At 42.7% G+C, this 22299-nt stretch overlaps 1 protein-coding gene across 1 annotated transcript in view; it reads right to left on the bottom strand.

The window, feature by feature from the left end:
- Positions 1–538: 538 nt before the first annotated feature.
- LOC149284981 (uncharacterized) overlaps positions 539–22299 on the bottom strand; it is a 176928-nt gene continuing 155167 nt past the window's right edge. The window contains exons 2-5 of the mRNA XM_089495912.1: positions 7321–7458; positions 5362–5529; positions 4408–4528; positions 539–1185 (exon numbers count right to left, since the gene is read on the bottom strand). Of these exons, the coding sequence (XP_089352038.1) occupies positions 539–1185; positions 4408–4528; positions 5362–5436 (843 nt within the window). The 5' untranslated portion in view covers positions 5437–5529; positions 7321–7458. The remainder of the gene's footprint in view (positions 1186–4407; positions 4529–5361; positions 5530–7320; positions 7459–22299) is intronic.

Raw genomic sequence — 22299 nt, 5'->3', positions numbered from 1 at the left:
TCCAATGTGTTGAAATAGCAAAGAACTTTATTGAGAACACACAGAAATCCAGTGTTTAAGCCAGAACTGCCCACTCCAATCCATACAATACACTAAAACCCCAAACGTTCAACATCACCCTCTTCCAAACCTAGCCTCACCCCCAATTCCCACAGTCTATGCCCCACAGGTAAAAAGGCCCCCTTTGCCATTCCCACAAACTAGCCCTTTCTGTTAATACCCCAAAATTTTCTTCAAACAACATCTCACACTTTGCAAAAGATATCATTTCTGTAACTATTCTATCCAGCTGCAACAAATCTCACCCCTCATCTACCTAACCAATCTCACGACCCACAATCCCCAGCCATATTGACAACCCAAAGCAATTACCTATACTATTAGCAATTAAAACCTAAACTTAAACAAATATGACTTTAAAACATAAACAGATATAGGGACAGACAAAGCAAATAAAATCATAAGGGCCTTTTCTTATTACGACAGGATTAAAAATATATTCTTTGTACTCCTTCTTGACAACTATATTGTTAGTTCATTACTGGGATTTCTGTAGCTTCTCTCCTGTGTGGCCTCTCTCATGTTTCACTTGGGCTGACTTGTCAGAAAAACATTTCCCACAATGCTGGCATTTGTATGGCTTCTCTCCTGTGTGGATTCTCTGATGTGTCACTAGGTTTGATTTCAATGAAAAACATTTCCCACAATGCTGGCATTTGTATGGCTTCTGTCCAGTGTGGACTCTCTGATGTGTCACTAGGTGTGACTTCAAAGAAAAACATTTCCCACAATGCTGGCATTTGTGTGGCTTCTCTCCTGTGTGGATTCTCTGATGTTTCACTAGGTCTGACTTCGAATAAAAACATTTCCCACAATGCTGGCATTTGTATGTCTTTTCTCCTGTGTGGACTCTCTGATGTGTCACTAGGTTTGATTTCAATGAAAAACATTTCCCACAATGCTGGCATTTGAATGGCTTCTGTCCAGTGTGGACTCTCTGATGTGTCACTAGGTGTGACTTCAAAGAAAAATATTTCCCACAATGCTGGCATTTGTATGGCTTCTCTCTGGTGTGGACTCTCCGATGCATGACAAGGATTGATTTGTAAGCAAAACGTTTCCTACAATGCTGGCATTTGTGTGACTTCTTTCTTCTGTGGACTCTCTCATGAATCAAATGTTTTTCTGTAAAGAAGGACAATGACAGACAAGACTGAAAATCAGAGTTAAGAGACGGGGGTGTTGCCCCATGATTTATCCCTCATTAACCCCTCCTTATTAGAGATTAAATTAATAAAGTTGCTGTGAGTAACCCAAGTATGACCCTGCTGCTTATGCCCCTAAATCCATTGAATGGTTGCATCCTTACTCATAGGAGCTAGAAAGAATGGGGACTGCCTTGAATGATTCAGTAGAAGGAGATAGTCAAAGGACTGTTAAAATATATTCCTTTAACCATGTGCAAAAAAAAAAAAAACACTTTGATTGACAGGCAGCATCATATCCTGTGAGAGTGCCATAGAGTGCTGAGTCAGAGCCCAAGGCATGATGCAAGCTAACTGCAGAGGTCATTTCATGCTGTTTGGCACCAGGAGATGACTCCCAACCAATACAGTATGCAGCTCACATGCGGATTGGATTGGAGTTGTGTGTTCAGGAGACGGTGAAGTTGATGGAAGTTGGAGAGGAGAGCTTGCAAATGTTTGTATTGTTTTGCAACTCAAGAGAGAGAACCTCCAAGGATTTCGAGGAAATCAATTGTGTTTGTGACTTATTTTTAGTGTGGAAAGTGGTCAGTCATTGCCAATGCCTATATCTGGATACTTGCTTCTGTACTCTGCTATGTTATTTTTGAGCTGCATCTGGGTGCATCACCTCAGATTGCAATGTACATTGGCTTGTGAACGCAATCAAAATTCAGAGCCAACAAGGACGTGAGGCATTTGCATCAAACACCCACTGAATTCAATTCGGTTTCACACCATTCTTCCCCCACACAGGAAATATTCTAAAGTGATATAAACCTTTCTGAACCCTTGGTTTCTGCCCCCAAGCACCAATTTCACTATAAATATCAGCCCAGACTTGCTGTTCTTCAGTGTCAGTCCAGTTACAGACAGACACTCTGTTTGTTTTCTTGGCTAAGCACCTCCATGCACTCACCAACCCCAATTGTCGCGGGAACTACTGACCTCTTCCCACTCCAAATCCTCAGCAATTGGAAGAAAGAGCTGGATAGATAACGTATCACCATTAACAAAGCCTTACATCTATTCACCACTCCCATCTTTGTTACCTAGTTCTTGCGTGTGTGTATGAACACTTATTTGTATGTGTCTGTGTGTTTTGCTTTCCCCCTAAATAAAACACAAAAACCTACTTCAAATCCCTCTGAATATCTGTTTGATTCAGGACCTGCTATAGCTTGGCTGAGTCCTGAGGTCACTATTGCCCCAGTAAAACTATTTTGTTCTATTCAGCTAATTCCTCTAAAAGCATAGATAGCACTTGCAGGTATCCTCCCTAGACTCGAGCAGTTTGGGTAACAAAGGACTTCTTGAATCAACCATGGAGCTAAGGAAGCTTAAGTAGGAAAAGAAACATTAGTGAAAAATGAATTTTTGTGTCAACTTTCCTCTCTTCATATACATTGCTGATAATTGCAATATGGAGCTCCTTAATATGTTCTGAAAACAAGGCCTGAGCCATGTTCTCACAGTTCACTCAAACCTGTTCTTAAAATCTGTGAGGTTGGTGGTTGCCTCCCAATCCCCAAGGCCCCTCTCCTGGCCCTTCCCAGAGGTCCCTTCCTCTCCGCACAGAGCTAGGAGATCCTGGCTTTGCTCCTGCCTTCCCCTCCTGGCTCCCAAGGGCCTGATCTCCTTCCCTTTCTTCATCCGCTCTCCAACCTTCCCTCTTGCCCATCTGCACTGCTTCAGCATCTCACCTTGAGCATCTCTTTCCCGCTTTTCTGTTTTTCACATTCCCTCCATCTCTCTATCACAGACAGAAACACACCCACATTGTGTGTGTGATGCATAAAAGGGACACCTTGAAGCCCATTTGTTGAGAATGGCAGGATAATCAATATACAAATAATGTATTAGGAAAGGGAGAACAAGGGGGCTGGGACCTGGATTCCAGTTATGGTGAGGGTCAAATGCCAGAGAGGCGCCTTAAAACAGCTTTAAGGCATCTCCAAGTCTGGGATGGATTACTATTGGGGGTGGGGGTTACATTGGCCCCCAGGGGATCTCAGAGGCAACCCCACATTGTGTCACCTAAAAATATGGAATAATGTTTTGTCCCTTAATATCCCACAGCATCCGTTTTGGGAAAGTGGAGGCCATTTTGCCACTGTTGGGCCATCTCTGAGCCATTGCAGGGCCAAAGGATGTCTGTTCCCCAGAAAGCCTCTCCAGAGCCTCAAAAGGCTGGAAGAGGGGCCACAAAAGCCAGGAAACATGCTCAGGAATGGGCTGAGGACCATTTAAGGGCAAAAAGCATTAATCTCCATGGCTCCTTCCCACAAAATTCCAGAACTCGCAGTTTAGGATTCGATAATTAGAAACATTACAAAGTGGAGAACAATAAACTAGAAATTCCACTATTCCACAGGAGGTTGTTAAGGCAATTAAATTACGTGTGAAAAGGAACTAGGAATGGTAGCCGAGCACAAGTTGAACATGTGTCAACAGTGTGATGCAGCAGCTAAAAAGGCCAATTTGATCCTAGGCTGTATCAATAGGAGTATAGTGTCAAGATCCGGGGAAGTAATAGTGCCACTCTGTTCTGTTTTGGTCAGGGCTCACTTGCAATAATCCTGTGTCCAGTTCTGGGCACCACAATTCAAATAGATGTTGAGAAGCTGGAGCATGTCCAGAAGAAGGAAACCAAAATGGTGAATGGTCTGGAAACCATGCTCTCTGAGGAACGACTTAGCGAGCTGGATATGTTTAGCTTGGAGAAGAGAAGGTTAAGAGTGGATATGACAGCCCTGTTCAAATATTTGAAGAGATGTGATATTCTGGATGGAGCAGGCTTGCTTTCTGCTACTCCAGAGAAAAGGACATGGAACAATTGATGCAAGCCAGAGGGACAAGAGATTCCACTTAAACTTTAGGAGGAACTTCCTGAGAGTAAGAGCTCTTCAACAGTGGAATATACTCCCTCAGAGTTTGGTGGAATCTCTTTCGTTGGAGGTTTTTAAACAGAGGCTGGATAGCCATCTCCTGGGGGTACTTTGAATGTCTATTCCTGCATGGCAGAAGATTTAACCAGATGATCCTTGTGGTTTATTTCAACTCTTTGATTCTATAATTCTAAAGTGGAATCATAGCGCTCTGACAGTGAATTATGAAGGGCTCTCAGTCTTCACAGGAAGGGCAATGGATTCAGGTTCCTTACCCACAGAGGCCACATTCTCGTAATTCTCCATCATCACATTACTGTACATAAGTTTCTGCTTTTTAGTCAACAGTTTCCATTCCTCCTCAGTGAAATATACTGCCACATCCGCAAAGGTCACCTGCAACAGAAATAGCCCTCATCCAGAGAGTGATAAAAGGGGAGGAAAGCACATAGTGCATTGCAAATATTGTTTCAACAATTCAGAATTCAGTCCAGGAAATAAACTTTAAATTCTGCAAGCAAGAAAAAGCTGCAGCCTTTGAGATCCAGTTTGTCTCAAATTTTTTCAATATAATAAAAAAATATAATTTAGGCCATTTCTGGGATATTATTGATTGATTAGGGTACTGACTATCCCAACATGTATAGTACATTTAATAACCAATGAATTATAGTACATTTAGCCACATCTCACCTAATTTCATTTTTAAAAATAAGTTCTGGGGAGTACTCTGGGCTTGAGGGCCACTGAGCCCACCCTCAATTTAGGTCCAGAGATATTCTTCCATATCATCCAGCATTTCACAGATTGGGAAAGCAAGACGCATGTCGACAAGCAACACCAGAAGGGGGTCAAGATGGCCAAAGTTGTTAATGATAAATATCACTCAAGTGAGGAAGGTTACAGCATTTTGCTTTTGGCAGAGATTCCTGGCAATGGCAAGACCCTGCCCACTTTTCTCCTCCCCTCTCCCCTCTTTTGCGTTGATGGGCTGCAGACGCTTCTGAACCTGGAATGTACTTTGCAGCAACTGAATTGACCTGAGGAGAAAGGGGGAAATGGTAGGAGGAGAGTGAAATAGGACATTTTCTAAGCCCCTGAAAAAATGAGGTGACAGAGGATTAACCAGGACTCTCTCTGCCACATTGGGACAAGATGTTCTCCGCTTGCTTTCATGAGCCGGTCCAGCAATGACACAGATGAAACTAATAGTCAGGATGGCAACTTACCAAAGAGTTGTTGTACCTCGGTAGCCTCTTTCTGTTGGAGCCCAACTCCCTCCGCTTGGCCTTTGTGTTGGCCATTAGGTGGGCAGGGGAGTCCTGGTGGCCTTGTACTTGGGTCACTTCCAGCAAACGATGTCCCAACACTGTGTCAAGGGGGTCGAGATGAAGTTCCTGAGAAAAGAGACCAGGGTAAGGCTTGGTTTAGCAAGAAACCCTGCAGCACTCAAAGTCAGAGATCAGCATCCTGCTGGTGACATAAGCAGGTAACTAATGACTCCTTTGGGCCGATGCATCTCCTTCCTCCCTCTGCACCAACCAAAGCCCCCTGGACCTAGCAGACTCACTGCAGCTCCCCTACACAACAGGTACTCCATGCCTTGTGAGAGTAGCTGGGGATCAGGGGGTGGGAATTGGAAAAAGTCCTGACTATTTCCTCATATCTAGATGTGAAATGAGTGCATTATCTGCTGAAACCTGCAGAGGTCCACAGTAGCCCTCAGAGGAAGATTTCTTCATTTTGCTTCTGACTACAGAAACACAGTTGGATGCTTCCTTAATACCTCACACCCAGTAGCCTGATTCCACCCGGAGCAACACTGGAACAGAGAGGGTTGTGCTGGGTCAGGCTGTCTGGCCTGGTGGTTCCTCATTCTCCCAATGGCCAAACCAGCAGAACTCTCTATGCTCCAGTGTTGCTCTGGGTGGAATGGGTCTACAACTGGCCCTTCCCCAGGGAGGCCCCACGTCAGGAAGGTCAGGAAAGGAGCTCTCTCTTCTCAGGTTGCTCCCCTTCCATGGGGTCCAGCCCTTCTCCCAGGATCAGGGGGCACCAGAGGATTGAGCTGATGGAAAGTGAGTACCCAATTCCCATGGCAATCTTCTGCATGCAGAGAAGTCATAATTCTGAGTGTCCCTGCCCATGTGGAGAGTGCCCATTTTCCACACTGTTACCTGTTCAACTTGGCTTGAGAATATACTGTTCAAGCCACATACAGGCCTAAATCCTCACCTGTATCCTATGCTTAGTCCTGATCAGAGTAGTATCACTGAATCAGTTGGATTTATCTATATGTTGACTCACCAGTCATTTATGGTTTCAGTGGGTCTACTCTCTAGGGTTAACCAACAGGATTCCGGACTCCTCAGATTTTTAAATGCAGTGATGCAAATTTTTCATGCTATGTTATCCTCACTGCTGAGAATTTGACTTCTCTTTCACACAGAGGAGGAGTGGGAGGACCTGCCTTATGTCCCAGATGGAGAAGCTCTAGCTCTTCGGCTGGATGAGACATGAATTACTTTACAGATCTAATCTATGCCCTCTCCTCATCATGGTCCCCTTCCCATTTAGACACTGGTCAAAATAATTATTTCATTTTTGCATATGAGACTATTTTTCTAAGCTTAAATGCTGTGTTTGCTGTCAGTCAGGTATACACTCCCTCTCTGCTTGCTAAAGTCACATAGAAATTGAGGCATTTACATTTTTGTGCATTGTTTCTGAATGGATCTAGTGTCAAAATCATAATTTCTTCAGTTTTCCTTGTATATATATATTTTAAAAGATGCACACTGCAGAACGTGTTGCACTTGACATAACAAAAATCTATAAATGTATAGGCTTATGAGTGAACATTGCACCCTGGATTATGCTCATTTTGGGGAAGTGAAGAAGTATGTAAATTCATTTTATAAACTCAGTGAGACAAATATCTTACCAAGCTCTAATAAACAACACGTACACACACAGTCCCCATAAAGAGGACTCACTTGCGCACTGTGTGTCTGGAGTCTGAAAATCTCACTTCCATCTTCTGGGAAGACAATGCTGCTAGAGATGGAATTGGGGACTTTATGCCTGCAAAGCATGGGCTCACTCTCTCAGCTGCAACCTTTCCACACAATCCTGGACTGAAATATTTAAACAAAGGTCCTCTTTCATCTCCAGGAATAAAGGCCTACCTTCAGTACAAAGACCCTGATCCCTCAGAAAGGGCTTTTCTGCAGTCCTTTATGGCCGGAGCTTCCAGGGTCTGAGGCCGTCTCCTCAGCCGTAGAGAAGGGTTGCTCTGAGTGCGAAGGAGGAGGAGGTCCACAGGGCTGAGGGAGGGAAGGCAATGGGAAAAGGTCAGTGCCAATGGCCATGGAGGGCAGAAGGTGACAATGCCTAGGAAACTCCTCTGAGTCCCAGCCATTCTAGGAATGAGTGGCAGGAGTGAGTCCAGGGGGCTGAGGGGTCTCCTTTCCCAAAGGGGGAGGCAAGGACCGGTGGGACCCTCCCCAGCTAGGGCCCAAAGGGAGGGTCTCTTTCCTCAACTCTTTCTCCCAGGCCCCAAAGCCCAGCCTCCCCACTGGCCCAAAGTCCCCTGCCTCCCTTCCTCAGACCACCACAGGCCCCTTCCTTCCTTCCTTCCTCCCAAAATGGTGGGCCAGACACACAAAGGGACTCATAGCCTTTCTAGCCCTAGGAGCCTGGCCCCCTTCTTGCTCTGGAGCCTCAGGAGAGAAACAGAAACCTCTGTTGAACTGAGGCCTCAGAGGAGGCTTGGAACATTATTCCCCAAAGTCACAAGCAGCACAAAATGGCTATCGGGACACAAAATGGCCACCAGGACACAAAATGGCTGCTTCTGCCTCAGCACTTGGCAGTTTGAGTAGGGTTGCCATGTCCCGCCCATGGGCGGGACTTTCCCAGTTTGGGGCAGGGCCACACGGTCCTGCCCCAGTTTGGCCCCGCCCCCAGGACTCCTCCCCCCCAGAGGCCCTGGAGGCAGCTCCAGCCCTCCCCATGGCTGTGTGCTACCCTCCCTGCCTCCCTGCCTGGCTCAGCCTAGAGAGCAGGTCTTCAGGACACCTGCCACTCAGAGCTATTGCCAACCCACTGGGTATATATGTCCTGCAAGAGGCCTGACTTTCCAGGTTACAGTGAGGGAAAAAAAAGGCCATAAATCGTTCATGGTTCACTGGGAGCCTAATTGCGTCATCTTTTAAATGTATACTGCGTCAGTATTGTAATTCTTTATCACAGGATCGTTTTTGAGGCCCTAAACACCTTTACTTGTAATATGCAAATTTCTCCCAAAGCTGACCAATGAGAAAGAAGCAATCAGCCCTCCCCTTGGGTTGGTTTTCAATGGCTTGGAAGGAAGAGATTTTGCCTTGCTGGTAAATAGGAAGGGCTTTGGGGTAGCAAAAGGCTGCAGAAATAGTTTGACCCCCCCCTTAAACATCCATGGCTCAGTGCTATGGGATTCTGGGAATTGTAGTTTCTTGTGGCACCAGAGCTCTCTTGACAAAAGGAGCCTGAATGGTCCACAGAGCTACAGTTCCCAGGATTCCATAGCCTTGAGGAGGAGGAGGAGGAAAGCTGAGTCAGTGGCCATTAGGTCTGCCTTGGTTTTTTTTTGGGGGGGGGGGTTAAAATTATTTTTAAAAATATAAAATACTTATTTTATTTTATTAATTTTTATTATTGCTTGTTTTATTTTGTTTTATTAAATTTTATTATTGCTTGTTTTTATTTTATTTTATTAATTTTTATTATTGCTTGTTTTATTTTATTTTATTAAATTTTATTATTGCTTGTTTTTGTTTTATTTTATTAAATTTTATTATTGCTTGTTTTTATTTTATTTTATTAATTTTTATTATTGCTTGTTTTATTTTATTTTATTAAATTTTATTATTGCTTGTTTTTGTTTTATTTTATTAAATTTTATTATTGCTTGTTTTTATTTTATTTTATTAATTTTTATTATTGCTTGTTTTATTTTATTTTATTAAATTTTATTATTGCTTGTTTTTGTTTTATTTTATTAAATTTTATTATTGCTTGTTTTTATTTTATTTTATTAATTTTTATTATTGCTTGTTTTATTTTATTTTATTAAATTTTATTATTGCTTGTTTTTATTTTATTTTATTAAATTTTATTATTGCTTGTTTTTGTTTCATTTTATTAATTTTTATTATTGCTTGTTTTATTTTATTTTATTAAATTTTATTATTGGTTGTTTTTATCCCTTGCCCAAGTACACACTTCTGAGAAGTAAAGTTGAACCCGAGGGCAAGTACTTTTCTGCCATCTGTCTAGGAATAATGCCAAAATGTCCTCCATTTTGATCATGCCTAAAAATATGCATTTCTATTAACGTTTTAAAAAAAAAACCTCAATTTTTTGCATGTCCTCCTTTTTTCCAAAAATGTATCCTACATTTGTCCTACATTTGTCCCAGTTTGGAGGTCCTCACTTATGGCAACCCTAAGTTTGAGGCCTTCAGGGAACCCAAAATGGAGGATGAAAGGGCCCCAAAGTCGGAAGGGACCTCAAACAGGATTTCTCACCCTAGAGAAAGGTTTTCCTGATGGCACCCAAAGGCTGTGAGAACACAAAAAGCATCCAAACAGGATTTCCAAATCTTAACAACACCTAAACATTTTCCTGATGCTATTGAAAGGAGGACCCTGTTCCCCTCCTTAATTAAAATCAATAGAAAACAATATTAATATTAAGAGTGCCCATCATCCACAACCCAGCTCAGGTCTTGACCGCTCCGGGAGGCCAGTCCAGCTACAGTTGGCCCTCCGTCCGTCCTCCTTTCCTTCTGCATTCCTCCTCTTTTCCCCATCATCAGCCCCTTCCCCAAGAAGGCTGCTTCTGCACTATAGAAATAAGGCACTTTGACTCCACTTTAAGCGCTCAGTGCTATGGAATCCTGGGATTTTACCTTTGGAGACTTAGCCTTCTCTGCCAGAGAGCTCTCATGCCACAACAAACTACAAATCCCAGGATTCCAGAGGATGGAAACAGGAGAGGTAAAGTGGTTTCGAACTACATCATTTCTGTAGTGCAGGTACAGCTTAAGTCTCTTGTAAAAGGATAGAAGCAGCCAAGTTGGATTTTTATCCTGTTCAAAATGGTTTTGCTTTTTAAAAAATAAGCAGTTTGTTTTAGTGTCTCATCCTTATTTTTGTTGTTTGTTTGTATGTTTGTTTGTTTCATTCTTGGTAATATGAGTTATTCTGGTCTGCCTCCTTCCTTCTTCCCTGAAAATCTATTAATAAGGAAACTGGGGAGACTTTTAAAACCTCCCAAAGGAGCCACTTTTAGCCTTTTTTGGGGGACTAGCCTCCTCTTAGAAGCCAAATCCCAATGTTTGGAAGAATAAGAATAAGGCTTGTATTAAAAGTATCCTCCCCATTTCTGACCCCTTTTAAAACCCATGTTCCACAGAAAGAGCAGATCTGTGTAATAAGAAAACCCTCTCAGAAAAGAGACACAAAAGACACACAAAGAGACACACTTCCTTCCTTTTGGCCCAAGGAGCCTGGCCTCCTTCTGACTCTGGAGCCTCAGGAGAGAAAGAGAAGCCTTTGTTCAACTGAGGCTCAGAGAAGGTTATGGAACATTGTTCCCAACAGTCACAAGCAGCACAAAATGGCCGCCAGAACACAAAATGGCCAGTGATGGTGGGAGGGACAGGGATTCCTACCAATCAAGGCCAGGGATGGTGGGAGGGAGGGGATTCCAGCCAATCAGGGCCAGGGACGGTGGGAGGGACTGAGAATCCATCCAATGGCAGCCCTCAGAGTGTCCTCAGGAGCCAATCATGTGTAAAATACATATCATAAAAGCATCCCAAAGAGGGAAGTAGCCATGATTTTGGGAAGGGGGGGTCCAGACTAAGTGCCACCATTTTGAGAGACACAGAAAGAGGGTCAGTGTTCACCTGAGGAAAGGGAGAGAGGAGGGGAGGGGGCTCCATTCCAGCCCCATTGCCAAGGGCCCTCAGGTCCATTCAGGGAAGGAGAGCCAGGAGAGCTGTCTTTTGGGGGAAGGGAGATAAAGGAAGCCAGGGCTGCAATGAAGTCTTTGAGTCAGTGAAGGAGTTTGCCCTTGGAGTGAAGGGAAGGAGGAGAAGGGAAGAGAGGGCTTGCTCCCTGGCTTCCTCCTCTCAGGGGCTCTGCTGCCCTCACTCCTTCCCCAATCTGGCTGAGTGTTGCCAACAAGCCTCAGAGACATTCCCCAGAATGTACATACAGCACTTTATTCCTCTTATAAGGTTAAAACCCCTTCAATATTAACAGCGTATTTTTATAAGTTAAGCCTAAAACTTGACAAAATAATAACAATATAAAGGCACAAAACATGATAAATGGAAAGCAATGAAAAATCATTTAAATGATAGTCCTATTCACAAGGAAGATACCTAAAAAGAGGGAACCTTTACAAACGTGTCTCAGGGCCTCAATGGTTTGTTGTGGTTTATATTGCTTTGAGGTGTATACGTCTAAACACTCAACAAGGTAAAAAGGCCTCAGGGCTTGGAAAGTAACAGCAAGTCCTATGCTCTCAGCCTCTGAGGATGGCAATGGCAGGACCCCATTTGGTTTACAACAATGACCCTGTCATTACATGGCAGGTTTGGGCTGGATTAGATGGCCTTTGAGGGTCCCTTCCGGCTCTAAATGAATGGAGGCAGATTAGATTTAACCTCCTCTGCAGCCATGGAGTCCCTTGGGCAAGAAGAAGCCACACTCTCTCAGCCTCCTCAGGGGAAGGCAGGGGCAAATCTCCCTCTGAAGAAACCTTGCCGAGAAAACCCCGCAATAGGGTCGCCATAATTAAAAACATGACTTGAAAGCACAGAACACACACAGCAGCAGCAATAGTAATAATAACCACACAGTTAACATGACTGATAGTATCAAGAGACATAATAATAAATAGCCCAAAGCTGTTTTGGGTCCCAATCTGAGGACAAAGATGGGATACAAACATCATAGAATCATAGAATCATAGAATCGTAAAGTTGGAAGAGACCACTAGGGCCATCCAGTCCAACCCCCTGCCATGCAGGAAATTCAGATCAAAGCATCCCTGACAGATGGCCATCCAGCCTCTGTTTAAAGACCTCCGAGGAAGGAGACTCTATCACCCTCCGAGGGAGTGCATTCCACTGTCGAACAGCCCTTACTGTCAGGAAGTTCCTCCTAATGTTCAGGTGGAATCTCTTTTCCTGTAGCTTGCATCCATTGTTCCGGGTCCTGTTCTCTGGAGCAGCAGAAAACAAGCTTGCTCCCTCCTCAATATGACATCCTTTCAAATATTTAAACAGGGCTATCATATCACCTCTTAACCTTCTTTTCTCCAGGCTAAACATCCCCAGCTCCCTAAGGCATTCCTCATAGGGCATGGTCTCCAGACCCTTCACCATTTTTGTCGCCCTCCTTTGGACACGCTCCAGTTTCTCAATGTCCTTTTTGAATTGTGGCGCCCAGAACTGGACACAATATTCTAGGTGGGGCCTGACCAAAGCAGAATACAGTGGCACTATTACTTCTCTTGATCTAGACACTATACTTCTATTGGTGCAGCCTAAAATCGCATTGGCCTTGTTAGCTGCCGCATCACACTGTTCACTCATGTTCAACTTGTGGTCTACTTGGACTCCTAGATACCTTTCACAAGTAGTTTCATTCAGCCAGGTTTCTCCCATCGTATATCTGTGCATTTCATATTTCCGCCCTAAGTACAATAACTTACTTTTCTCCGTATTGAATTTCATTCTGTTAGCTTTGGCCCAGCTTTCTAGTCTATTCAAGTCATTTTGAATTATGATCCTGTCCTCTGGGGTATTAGCTAGGTATCCAGGCTAAACATTCCCAGCTCCCTAAACCACTCCTCATAGGGCTTGATGGTTTCCAGACCCTTCACCATTTTCATTGCTCTCCTTTGGATACACTCCAGCTTATCAACATCCGTTTTGAATTGTGGTGACCAGAAGTGGACACAGTATTCCAAGTGAGGGCCTGAAGAAAGCAGAATAGAGTTGCACTATTACTTCCCTTAATCAATACCGTAGAATCATAGAATTGAAAGAAACTAGAAGAGCTATCTAGTCCAACCCACTGACATAACACTATACTCGTATTGATGTCGCCTAGGATCACATTGGCATTTTTAGTTGCTGCATCACACTGTTGACCCATGTTTGAGTTGTGGTCTACCAGGACTCCTACATCCCTTTCACACATAGTTTAACTGTAATAGCAACTTTTTGTGAAATCTTGGAATTTGTAGTTTAGAGAGACACTATTGCTCTCCACTATCTAAGGATTCTAAATATCCTAATTTAAACTGTCAATTCTAGGATTTTATGGGAAGGAACCATGGAGAGAAATGCTTTTTGGCTCCAAATGCTCCTTAGCCTATCCCTGACTAAGTTTCCCAGCTTTTTTGGCCCCTATTCCCACCTTTTGAGACTCTGGACAGGCTTCTTGGGTAAAATGCCTCCCTTGGCCCTGCAGTGGCTCAGAGAACAGTGGCAAAATGGATACCACTTCCTCAAAGGAATGCTGTTGGATATTGAGGGGCAAAATATTATTTATCCCTCTCTCAAGGGAATACCATGTGGGGGTGCCCAGAGATCCCCTGGGGTCCAATATGACCACCTCCCCCCATCAACAACAGTAGTCCATCCCTGTCTTAGGAGTTTATCAGACAAGGGGAATTGGAAGTATATTCCGATGGCAATCTGAACGCAATCATGTGGTTTCACGTTATTGCGTGATAGACTGCCACACGCAAATTCGGGCCATGGCATGCTATTTTCGTGCAAGGGGGAGCCAGTTCGAACGCAATGCACATTCACATAATTGCGCTAAACTAGCAACTTGATGTGAATGCATTCTGGCCCTACTTTCTTTTCATTCGAAATTAAGACAAATTCTTCATGATCGATAAATTCCTTAGAGATGTCTTAAGGCTGTTTTATGGCTGCTCTCTGGCACTTGACCCTCACCAAAATTGGAGTCCAGGTCCCAAACCCACTTGCTCTGCCTTTCCCAATGAATTATTTGTATATTGATTATACTGCCTTTCTCAACAAATGGGCCTCAAAGTGTTCCTTTTATGCATACAAACTCTCTGTGGTTGTGTTTGTGAGAGAGAGATGGAGGGAATGTGAAAAATATAAAGGGAGGGGAGAAATGCTGAAGGTGAGATGCTGAAGCAGTGCAGATGGGCAAGAGGGAAGGTTGGGGAGCAGAGGGAGAAAGGGAAGGGGATCAGGCCTCTGGGATCCATGAGGGGAAGGCAGGAGCAAAGCCAGGATCACCTAGCTCTGAGCGGAGAGGAAGGGACCCCTGGGAAGGGCCAGGAGGGGGGCCTTGGGGATTGGGAGGCAGCCACCAACCTGACAGATTTTAAGAACTGGATTGAGTGAACTGGTGAGAACATGGCTCAGGACCTTGTTTTCAGGGATATTAAGGGGTTCCATATAGCAATTATTAGCAATGTCTATGAAGAGAGGAAAGGCGACACAAAAATTCCTTTTTCTCTAATGTTTTTCTCCAACCTGAGTTTGTTTAGCTCCATGGTTGATTCCAGAGGCCCTTTGTTATCCAAAATGCTGGAGTTTGGGAAGGACACTTGCAAGTGTGAAGCTTTTAGGGTAATTTGGTACTTAGCTGAAAGGAGATATATAGTTTGGTTGGGGCAAGTGTGGCCTCGGGATTCAAGCCCAACTATACCAGGCCCAGAAGCACACAGAACTCCAAAGGCATTTGAAATAGGTTTTTTGTTTTATTCAGGGGAAAAGCAAAACACACACACACATAAGGGTTCACACATGGACAACAACTAGATATCAGGTGGGAGTGGTCAAGAGATGTAAGACTTTCATAATGGTAATACTTTACCTAGGCAGATCTGGATTCCAATTGCTGAGGGTGCAAAATGGGAAGAGAAGTCAGGAGCTCCTGCAACAAGTGGGATTGGCGAGTGCATTGAGGTGCTTAGCCATGTAAACCGACAGACTGTCTGTCTGTAATTGGACTGACGTCAAAGAACAGCCATCCAGGACAGATATTTATACTGTAATTGTTGCTTGGGGGAAGAAACCGAGTGTTCAACAAGGATTAAATCGCTTCAGAATGTTTCCTGGGGGGAAGAATGGTCTGAAACCAAACTCAATGCAATGGGTGCTTGGTGCAAATATCACAGACAAAGGATTAGCACACTGGCTCTCAGGTGCATCTTGGCTCTGAATTCCAGTTGCGTTGAAAAACCAATATACAGCACAATCTGAGGGTGATACTCCCAGATGCGGCACAATAATAACATAGCAGAGTACAGAAGCAGATATCCGGATATAGATATTGGCAATGCACTGACCACTTTCCACAGTGAAAAATAAGTGACAGACACAGTTGATTTCATCAAAATCCTTGGAGGCTCTCTCTCTTGAGTTGCAAAATGATACAACTATTTGCAAGCTCTCCTCTCCGACTTCCATCAACTTCACCATCTCTTGTACACAGAACTCCAATCCAATCCACACCAATCTGCATGTGAGCTGCATACTATATTGGTTGTGAGTCATCTCCTGGTGCCAAACAGCATGAAATGACCTCTGCAGTTAGCTTCCATCATGCCTTGGGCTCTGACTCAGGACTCTATGGGAGTCTCACAGGATATGATTTCACCTGTCAATCAAAGTATTTTTGCACATGGTTAATGGAATATATTTTTCAACAGTCCTTTGACTACCTGCTTCCACTGATTCCCTCAAGGCAATCCCCATTCTTTGCTAGCTCCTATACGTAAGGATACAATCATACCATGGATTCAGGGACATAAGTAGCAGGGTCATGCTTGGGTTACTCACATAAACTTTCTTACTTTAATCTCTAATAAGGACGGGTTAATGAGGGCAAATCATGGGGTAACACCCTCCTCTCTTAACTCTGATTTTCAGTCTCATCTGTCATTGTCTTTCTTTACAGAAAAACATTTGAGTCATGAGAGAGTCCACACAGGAAAGAAGTCACATAAATGCCACCATTGTGGAAATTGTTTTCCTTACAAGTCAATGCTTGACATGCATCAGAGAGTCCACACAGGAGAGAAGCCATACAAATGCCAGCATTGTGGGAAATGTTTTTCTGACAAGTCAGCCCAAGTGAAACATGAGAGAGGCCACACAGGAGAGAAGCTACAGAAATCCCAGTAATGAACTAACATTATATTTGTCAAGAAGGAGTACTAAGAATATATTTTTAATCCTGTGGTAATAAGAAAAGGCCCTTACGATTTTGTTTATTAGCTTTGTCTGTCCATATGTCTGTTTATGTTTTAAAGTCATATTTTGTTAAGTTTAGTTTTTAATTGGTAATAGTATAGGTAATTGCTTTGGGTTGTATATTTGTCGTGGATTGTGGATTGTGGTATAGATTAGGTAGATGAGGGGTGGGATTTGTTGCAGCTGGATAGAATAGTTATGGGATTGCAAAGTGTGAGATGTTGTCTGAAGAACATTTTGGGGTATTAACAGAAAGGGCTAGTTTGTGGGAATGGCAAAGGGGGCCTTTTTACCTGTGGGGCATAGACTGTGGGAATTGGGGGTGAGGCTAGGTTTGGAAGAGGGTGATGTTGAACGTTTGGGGTTTTAGTGTATTGTATGGATTGGAGTGGGCAGTTCTGGCTTAAACACTGGGTTTCTGTGTGTTCTCAATAAAGTTTTTTGCTATTTCAACACACTGGACTCTTTGATGCACAGAAGTTCTGAATTTGCCCAAACTGACCCTTTTTTCTCTCCTCAGTCCTCAGCTCCATTCCCAGCCAGAAGAACAGAAGGGGCACACACACACATACGTGCACAGAAACACACAAACATACAGGATACACAGAGACAGCTATATTTCAAAACTAGTGCCTTCCTTTCCTGGCTTTCCCTCCTGAGTCCAGCTCTGCACCTTGGCCTCCATTGCGATCTCCTCAAAGGAAGAAATGAAGGAAGGAAGGGGAGGCTGCTGAACCCCCAGCCCATAACTTCCTTTCCTGCAAAGGCCTCCAGCAGAATAAGCAGCAGCATCTAGGCCCTGGCAATCCCTGCGAATGCTGAGGAGGGGCCTTTGGGGGCATCTATGTATGCACAGTCTCAGCCCCTGAAGCCATGGCTGCCCTCACAGTCTGTTCTTATGGAGGGAGGGAAGTGGGGAGAGCCCTTGTTCATTCAGAGGAATGGCTGGAGGGTCTTCTGGGGGGCCCTTGGGGGGTTATAAGAAGGAAGGAAACCCCTCTTCTTCTCCCAAAGAAAGGCAGGGGGCCTGCCAGGTCTTCTCTCCCTCTTTCGTTCCCTGCCCCCTACTAGGAGGATTCCTTGGGTCCCAGGTACTTGGGGGGGTTATTATGAGAATAGACGCCATGGGGACCATTGGAGAGAGGCATGGCCATGGAGGGGAGGGGGTTTTGGACTTCATCTCCCAGAAGCCTCAGCCAATCACCGCACACATGCAAATTTCCTTCCTACCTCAGTAGTCTACAGTCAATCTGAATAGACTTCCAGAGCCCCACAAAGGCTCCTCCTTCCTCTTTGTCCCTCAGCCAATCACCATCCACATGCAAATTTCCTTCCTACCTCATAATGCCCTCCCTGACAGCTTGGCCAATGATCTGAGATTCTGGGAGCTGAAGTCCAAAACATCTGGAGGGCTGGACTTTGAGGACCCCTGCTTTAAATGCTAAGACCTGACTTGGACGCCAGCATTATTGCAGAGGCCATAGGTCAGGTGTCCAGTGACTCTGTGAATGAGATCATACTGGATCAATTTGAATCTGTGAGTACTAAGGAGGTGGTCACGCTCCCTGGAAATGAGAAGAAGACAACTTTCCCTCTGGATCCTTGCCCTTCATGGCTGGTCCTCCAAGGAGAAGATGCACTTAGGACTCACCTGAGATATATCATAGATGCATCTCTTAGGGAGAGCTATTTTCCATCTTGCTTAAAAGAAGCGGTGTTACGGCTGTTTATGGAAAAGCCCTCCCTAGATCCCTTGGAGATGAACAATTACAGACCGGTCTCCCAGCTTCTATTTCTAAACAACATGATTGAGAGGGCAGTTTCTCTTCAACTCCAAGCAGTCTTGGATGAAACGGATTATCTGGACCCATTTCAAACTGGCTTCAGGGTGGGATACAGAGTAGAAACTGTTATGGCCGCCTTAGTAGATGATCTTTGCTTGAGCATCGACATGTGGAGTGTGACCCTGTTGATGCTTTTGGATCTCACAGAGGCCTTCAATACCATCGACCATGGCATCCTTATGGAAAGCCTGAGAGAATTGGGGATCAAGGGCAATGCGTTGCAGTGGTTCTGGTCCTCTCTCTCAGGCAGATTCCAGATGGAGATGCTTGGGGACAGTTGCTCCTCTAAAAGGGATCTTAAATTTGGCGTTCCTCGGGGCGTCGTCCTGTCACTAATGCTGTTTTTTCTTAAACCTTAAAAACCAACTTAAAAAATTCAAGGTCACATGGGATGTAAAAGGGCAACATTACATAAAAACTGGGATGGACTCAGAAGACAGAGATACCTTCTTTGCACCAGTTCAGTCCTCGAAAGGGAATCCTATTACAAAGGAAGGCCCACTTCTGCTCCAATGTTGTTGAGATCAGATATAAGTGGGACCATCGTTCTTCAAAACGCAGAGGAAGGGGGGGAGGAGCCACGAGCGATGGTGTGAGCAGCTAAGATCGACCGCTCCTGAAAGAAAAGCCTAAAAAGCTTAAAAAATCTCTCCTAATGAGAAAAAAACTGTGAGTAACTGCAAATAAATATATTGGAAAGGGAAGAGAGCAGATTGGAGCTGTTTAATTAAAGTTTTAAAGGGAAGGAAGAGAAATAAACAGCAATCTTACATACGGCATTGCCGGCTAGAGGTTTGTCAGCCGAGCGGACGCTTGGATTGCTGGTAGATGTCTAAAAGCCAAAAGAAAAATAAGGAACTCAAACAAACAGTGATAAACTGGGGAAAAGAGTCTAAACAACACCCTTCCAATAAGGCTTATAGTCGTTTGCAAAGAATAAGTTTGCAAGAGAAGCTTGGAACTTGTAATAAAGAAATGAAAAAGACAACGTCTATGGAGGCGGTGGGAAAAAATGGAGCTAGACCTAAAGAACATGGCGAAGTTCCGGGAACAGAGCCAAAACAAGAAGAAATAAAGATATGGTTAGAAAAAACTCTCACTGAAAACCAAAATAAAGGTTTTGAGACCATGAACGAGTTGATAATTAAAAATAATGCTATTTTAACAGAAACTATAACTAAGACAATTATGGGTGAAATGAACAAATCTTTTCAGATGATTACAAAAGAAATTGAACAAGTGGATAAAAAAGTCCAATTAATACAAAGTCAACAGAAAGATCAACAAAAAATAACTTTGGAACATTCAACCAGATTGGACCAGCTGGAAAGGAAAATTATTGACTTGCAGGATCGTAACAGAAGGAATAATATCCGCATTCAAGGCTTTCCTGAGTTGCCAAATGAAACATCCAGATCATTAAAAACAGAAATCCTTAAATGGCTACAAAGCATTGTCCCTCAGATGACTTGGGCAGAGGAGGAAGTGGAACGACTACACAGAGCATCAACAGTTAAAAGGGGCTTGACCCCTAGAGATGTAATCATGAAAATAACAAGTTTTTACAAGAAAGACCAGTTAATGAAAGAAATCAGGAAACTCTCAGGAGGACTGAAATATGGAACTACCACAATTGAAATTTACAATGATTTATGTCCAGAGACTATTAGTTGGAGAAGAAGCATTAAGCCTTGTATTGCAATTCTGCAAAAAAATGGAATAAGATACAGTTGGGGCTATCCTGTATTTTTGAAATTTCAATGGAAAGGAAAGCAGCACAAGATTTTCTCCATGGAGCAAGGATTGCAGCTGTTGGAGCAATTGGATCTGGCCAAGCAAGGAGGAGAGAGCGACAAGGGTGCAGCTGGAGGAGCCAAGGAATGATAGAAAACAAGGACAAGGACGTTGACTTTTCTGCTATTCTATAATTTTCTCTTTTTCTTCTTTTTCTTCACTTTCTTCTTCTTCTTTTTTAAAAGGACATGACAGGAGAGATTAATAATAAACAACCAGGAGGAAGAAATGGACCACACATCGGAGAGATGGCTTCTTTCTCCCCCCCCCTCCTGGAGGGCTAATAGAAGCCATGGGCGAGGTCTAAGACCTTGGGGATGGAGGAGGGGAAGAAGGGATAGGTGGGTTAAATGGGGAAGGGGGGGAGGGACGGGAGGGAGAGGGAGGGAGGGAGGGGGGAAATGTTTGTAGGGGTAGTGCACTGAAGAGCCTAGATAGAAGATGTAGAATAGCAACATGGATAACAAAATAAGGATAGCAACATTAAACGTGAAAGGACTGGGGTCTGTAATTAAAAGGAAAAGGATTGAATCATTAATGAAAAAACAGAAAGCGGATATTTTTTTTATTCAGGAAACGCACCAAGCGAAATCAGGATCGTCGGAATTGAAGATGAACTGGGTTGCCACATATGAAAAAGCATATGGTACTTCTAAAGCAAGAGGAGTAGCAACCTTAATATCTAAGAAATGTGGGTTTGATATACTAAAAGTTAAGTCAGATGAAAAAGGAAGATTTGTATTGGTGCAAGGAACAATGGGGGGAGAAAAATACTTGTTGGTAAATGTGTATGCTCCAAATGAAAATCAAATGGAATTTTATGAAAAAGTATTTAAGGAAATGGAGGATATGCAGGGAGATTACACAATTATGGCAGGAGATTTCAATATGGTCATGGATAAGGTTAAAGATAAATCAGACCCAACAATAAGGGATAGACTTAATAAGATTACACCTTTGAACAAGATAATGAATAGGAAAGAATTAAAAGATGTATGGAGATTGATTAAAGGAGATGAAAAGAACTATACTTACTATTCAGCGGTTCATAAAAATTATTCTAGAATAGATTTTATTTTTGTATCCGAAAATATGATGTCAAGGGTATTAAATAGTGAAATAGAAGGAATAAAAGTTATAGATCATGGAATAGCAAACATGGATTTCATAATTAAAAAAGATTATAGAGAAGCAAAAAGATGGAGGTTAGACACTAGTATACTTAATAATAAAGAAATAGTGAATAAAATAGAGGAAGAATGGCAGGTTATATGGGATATTAATAACAAAGAGATTTCTCAAGCTTTATTATGGGATACTATGAAAGCAGTGGCAAGAGGGATTTGTATTAGGGAAACATGCAAGGTAAGGAGACAAAAGGAAGAGAGAAAAATCAAATTGGAAACGGAAATTGAAAAATTAAATAAGGATTATATAAAGAATAGAAGTAAAAATATATATATAAAACTGCAAGCGAAAAGAAAGGAATCAGAGAAGATAGAAATAGATCAGATCCAGAAAAATTTGATATATTTACGGAGGGAGTTTTTTGAATATAGTAACAAAAATTCAAAAATGTTAGCAAGATTAACACAAAAAAAGAAAGAGAAAAATCTGATAGGGGTTATAAAGGATAAAACAGGGAAAAATGTATGCTGATGAAAGAAAAGATAAAGATATTTGAAGAATACTACAAAGATTTATATACAGCAGGGGATAGTTCAATTGACAAAATTGAGGAATATATAGAGAAAAATTGGAGAACAAAGATAGAAGAAGAGGATAAAGAAATAATGGAACAACCAGTTTCGAAAAAAGAAATTGAAGAAGTGATAGATAAATTAAAAGGAGGGAAATCACCAGGAATGGATGGATTAGGACCAGAATATTATAAAACTTTTAAAAAGGTTTTAATACCTAAATTAGAAGTGTTATACAATAAAATTTTAAATGGAGAAAGGATCCCACCATCATGGGATCATTCAATGATAATACTGATTCCAAAACCAGATAAAGACTTGTTAGACCCAGGGTCATATAGACCTATATCCCTTATCAATCAGGATGCTAAAATATTAACAGCCATAATGGCAAAAAGAATGAATAAGTTTATATATAAATATATTCAAAATGATCAATGTGGATTTGTGCAAGGAAGACAAATGTCAAATTTAATAGGAAGAGTACTGAATAAAATAAATATAATAGAGAAAAGAGAG

This window comes from Sceloporus occidentalis, unplaced genomic scaffold, assembly GCF_023333645.1.
Source record: "Sceloporus occidentalis isolate IW3139 unplaced genomic scaffold, rSceOcc1.0.p SCAF_86, whole genome shotgun sequence".
Lineage (NCBI taxonomy): Eukaryota > Metazoa > Chordata > Lepidosauria > Squamata > Phrynosomatidae > Sceloporus > Sceloporus occidentalis.
This window is presented reverse-complemented; position numbering and strand designations above follow the sequence as displayed.